The sequence below is a fragment of the Antrostomus carolinensis genome, unplaced genomic scaffold (assembly GCF_000700745.2).
Source record: "Antrostomus carolinensis isolate BGI_N321 unplaced genomic scaffold, ASM70074v2 scaffold22355, whole genome shotgun sequence".
Lineage (NCBI taxonomy): Eukaryota > Metazoa > Chordata > Aves > Caprimulgiformes > Caprimulgidae > Antrostomus > Antrostomus carolinensis.
Window position 1 is genome coordinate 808 of NW_010314607.1, and position 4,718 is coordinate 5,525.

The 4,718-nt window shown below is 55.5% G+C and overlaps 1 protein-coding gene across 1 annotated transcript; it reads left to right on the top strand.

The window, feature by feature from the left end:
* Window positions 1–222: 222 nt before the first annotated feature.
* Window positions 223–3,549, top strand: AMER1 (APC membrane recruitment protein 1). Its single transcript, XM_010167707.1, has one exon. The coding sequence runs from the start codon at window positions 223–225 to the stop codon at window positions 3,547–3,549; it is 3,327 nt and encodes a 1,108-aa protein (XP_010166009.1).
* The last annotated feature ends 1,169 nt before the right edge of the window (window positions 3,550–4,718 follow it).

Here is a 4,718-nt window from a genome sequence, read left to right on the forward strand (position 1 = left end):
GGAGCCGAGCAGCTGTCAGAGACTTTTGCAGCTCCAATTCCAGCTCTTTGCCTCGTGACACTTACACCTCTGGCTTTGCACCATCCGCTGCCATCTCCTCACCTCTCTCCTCTTTCTCTTTGCTTCAGGTCAGCTGTCATGCTTCGATCTTTGCGCCCAGGAGAGGACTCTGCTACCAGAGTCGTCATTTCCAGCTAGATGCACCTGAACTGAGCAGCTGCCATGGAGACAGGCTGCACAGAGGAGCCTGCCCAGGCGAGGTCGCAGTCGGTGGTCTGCAGGCAACGAGAGGGAAGCGACCAGTGGCGTGAGGAGAATGGGGACCTGCTGTCTGAGCAGGGCAATGCCTCCGTCGCGGCTGCAGAGCCACAGCAGCCTCAGCCACCCCCTGGCAAGCTGAAGAAAACGGCTTTCAAACTGTTTGGAGGGAAGAGGAGCATCTGTACACTGCCCAGTTTCTTTGGAGGAAGAAGCAAAGGCCAAGGGAAAGCAGCCTCTAAAAAGGGCCTCAGCAAATGTAAGACCCACGATGGGCTCAGTGGTGCTGCCTGTGACAAGGGCAGTGTGGTGCAGCTGGAAAGCCCTTTGGAGGGGAGCAGGGACTCCCATCCTTGCCCTTTGCCGAGCTCCCAAAGCGCTCACTTGGCCATAGACACCAGCGCCAAGTTTGATTTTGGCCAGCAGGACAGCTCTCCACCCGGGAGTATCGAGGGCTGTGAGAAAAAGCCCAACGGAGATAAGTCCTCCTTTCCTAGACCCAAAAAAGGCCTGAAAGGGTTTTTTAACAGTATCCGGCGTCACCGGAAGAGCAAGGTTGCTGAGTGTGAGAAAGCAGAGCTCCCCGAGTGGACTGGGGATTCAGAGGAGGCCGGCAAAGCTTCTGGTGCAGGAGTGGAGAGCCAAGGGGCCGCAGAGGGAAGGGGACTGGGACCTGTCCCTCTTGCCAGAGCCTGCCCGGGGAGCTCGGAGGAGGACTGCTCGGTGGGCACAGCTGCCAACTGTGGCGAGGCTGCCGAGCCTGGCTGTCTGACGGTTGATGAAGGCAGCTCTGAGGGTGACACGGTGGCAATGCTGGGGAAGAGGGATATTTTGGATACGAAATCAGAGGCTGAAGCTGTTGTCTGCACAGAGTTTGACCATGGCAATCTCCTGCAGGCCTTTCATCCAGACTTCACGGATGATGACTCTCCCTGCCTACACTCCGGGGACCTGCTAAGCCTCATCTTAGGAGATGTCACCTCCCTGAAGAGCTTCGATTCCCTGACAGGATGTGGAGATGACATTGCTGAGCCTGACATTGCTGAGAACACCATCTCTGTGGAGCGCAGCAGAGATGCTGCTAAACGGAGCTCTTGCCTGGTCACCTACCAGGGTGGTGGGGAGGAGATGGCCATGCCTGAGGAGACAGAGGAGTACCTCCACCAGATATGGAACAGCAGCACAGCCGATGACAGGAGCTACGGAGCCCAGGTCTCGAGTAGCAGTTTGGAGACACATGCCTCGCACGAGGCAGAATCCCACCCCTACATGGGGGATGTGATGGATGGTGTTGACCTCCTGACACCACAGAGTGACCAGCAAGAGTCCGCCCCAAATAGTGACGAGGGTTATTACGACTCCACCACGCCGGGGCCAGAGGATGAAGCCGGAGATGGGCTCAGTGAGATCAAGAAGGACCGTCTTCCCAGAGACAGTTACAGTGGTGATGCACTCTATGAGTTTGACACGCTGATGAGTCCTTCTCATGGGGAGGAATCCCTATTTGAGAGCAAAGTCTCACACCCGATGATCTTCAGCTACTTCTTGGACTTCTGCCTCCCTGCTGAGAAGAGCCTGATCCAGATGATGGATCAGAAAAGAGGGCTGATGGAAACGGAAGAAGAGCGGCTCGCAGCCATTCAGAAAGAGCTGCTGTACTGGGAGCTGCAGAGGGAACCAGTCTTGAAACGACTTGATGTTCCCAGCAAGGAGAAATGTCCCCGGGAAAAGCAGTGCGTTGAATGTAAAACTAGAGCAGTCAGCTCAATGGGCAAGAATCAGAGTGGCCTTGGTAGCGAGCATGTGGCCTCGCACGCCCCAAACAGGGGTGTGAATAATGGGGTTTCGGTGGCTAGAGCTGAAAATCCAGAGTGGAGGGATTTTCCAGCAACTCTGTGTCCAGAAAACTATTACAACAGCCAAAAAGCCCAAGGAGGATGCCTTCTTCAGCTCACAAAGAACAACTCGGGGTTCAATTCGGACCCAGACTGTGGGTTGTTTGGGGGCTCCATCCGTGGCGGTGTAGCCCCAGCCAAAGCAGGGATGTTCCCCGGCTACAGACTCCCAGAGCATGAGTGTGGCAGTGGAGGGGAGACCACCACCAGCAAGCCCCAGCTGGGCAGCGAAGGTGAGTCCGAGCACGCTGTGAGCTTCTCACAAGCGCTGGTGGAGTTCACCAGCAGCGGGACCCTCTTCTCCAGCCTCTCTGAAAGTCTGGGGAGCTCCGCCTCCAGCTCTTCCTTCACCCAGAACCTCCCTGCCCTCCCCACCATGGTCACCTTTGATGTCGTTGATGTAGAGCGAGAAGGAGAAGGAGAGTGCGAGCAGCATCCCGAGATGAACGCTGGTGAGGACATTGCCGAGGCCTTTGATGACGGCTATGGACGGAAAGAGTCGTTGGCTGAATGTGACGAGAGAATGTCCCCGGGGTACCTCCTGGGCTCCTTCCAGAGCGGCAACTGGGTTGTTGCCAGCCTGCCCCGCCACCTGCGCCTCCACGGACTGAGCCCCTCCATGCCAGCACCGCTCTCCATCGACCGGAGGAGCCGGTCGCTTGACACGGAGAGCCTGGAGTTTGAGCTTGCTGACTTGCAGGTTGCCAAGAGCAGCCCTCAGCCGTGCCAGCTCTGGTCAAAGCAGGAGGGTGGCAAAAAGGACTCGGGCGGAGTGAGGAGGAGCAGGAGCAAGGAGGAGGGTGAGCTTGTGGCTCCTGACAGTGGGTTGAGCTGGCCAGGCTTGCAGCACCTCCAACATGACACCGACACGGCTGCTGAGGGGATGAAGCCCTGGGATTTTGCTCCGGCCGCCGTGATGGAGAGTGCCTGGGAGCCATCGGAGCCGACGGGCACCATGTCCCCTTTCCCGTGTCTTTCCCAGAGTGTCACTGGAGAGACTCCGGACAGGCGGCCCCAAGAGCCGGAGCTGCACAGGCACCTGCTCAGACCCTCCAATTTACCTCTGCAGACTAACACGAGGTGGTCCCGGGAGGTGGCTGGTTCTTACAGGTACCATGGAGAAGTCACCGCCAAAAAGCTGTCCCGCTTGTTACCCTTGGGAGAAACTGAGCCCGAGCTGCCCCCAAGCTTTAGTTTTACTTGCTCCCCGGAGAAACGTGCCAAGTGCAAACCCGTCGGCATCGCCCAGGGTGTGCCACAGCACCCCAACGGCAGCACCGACACTGCACAGAGCCCAGAGTGCTGCGGGGAGCCCCTGAAAGGCAGAGCCACCCCCGGCCACGTGCTGCCTGCCGGCTGCCAGAGCGCAGCGCTGAACATCACTGAAGGCAAATAGCTGCTCTGGGCAGGGTGTGAAAAGGGTTGCAAAGTGCAGGGAGGGAGAAAATAAACCTTAGCGAGCAATGTGTGAGTGACTGAAACTTAGACCAGGGCTGATAAGGATGAGCTCCTCTCCCGTGGCCGTGGTACGTGGTCTCGCTGCTGCAGATGCTCTGGGCGGGGTTTGGAGCCGCCTCCGCGATTCGTACGTTAACGCTGAGGCACGTTCCTGTTTTCCAGCACAAGCCACCATGCTCAGTGCTCTCAGCAATGTGCTCATGTTGCTGCTGGAACGAGAGCTGGGAACGGACCCATTGCGAGTGTGGCAAGTTTGGGGTTTTTCTGCAGGACTGGAGCTGGGGGAGCAAGCCTTGGGGAAACTTTTGAGAGAAATTAGGTTTTTTCTTCCTCTTCTTGGTGAAATGTTTTGGTTCAGGCTCACTTTGAATGTCTTCCATCTTGGTCTTGGTTTGGGGAGGCTGGGAAGAAGGACACTGATTATTTGCAGAGCGAGGACGGGAGGCAAGTCAGCTGAAAGGGGAACTTTGCAGTAACATTTTTATTTATTGGGTTTTTTTTCCCTTGCCCCAAAGGAAAGCAGGAGCTTTTGTGCGTGTGCCGATAATGTTTTCCAGGTCTAGTTTTAATTTGCTCAAAAGTACCGCGCCCAGCGAGATGTGTTGTTGATGGTGTCCCTTTTAACAGCAAAGTGTTGGTCCCTTCTTTGTCGTGGTGTCTTCATGGTGCGTAATTCCCAGTTGAAACCTGTCCTGTGCTTTGTCCCACACCCCTTGCCTCTCCCGGGCCATGGGCACACGGATGAGGTCTTTGAAATAAGCTATATTTGCATTGTGCCTGTAGCTGCAAAGTTGTAGATGCTGTTACTTTCTTCAAAAGGAAGTTTTGTGGGTTTGTTGTGTTGGTTTTGGGGTTTTTTTTTTATTATTTTATGGTTTCCTTTGCATAAACTCCTACAAAGGAAAGTATTCTGTTAATTGGAATACAGGATGTAACGCAGCCTAAATTAGGCTTCACGACTTCTTCCTCCTAACTGGAGGGAACAAAAAAGCTGGAGCTTGCTGCAGGTTTTGGATTTCTTTTTCCTCTTTGAAGGAGCGTGGAGGAGGGACATGAGCTGAGGGAGACAGGCTTTGTCTGAGGGGGTTGTACGAGCTGGAAACATCT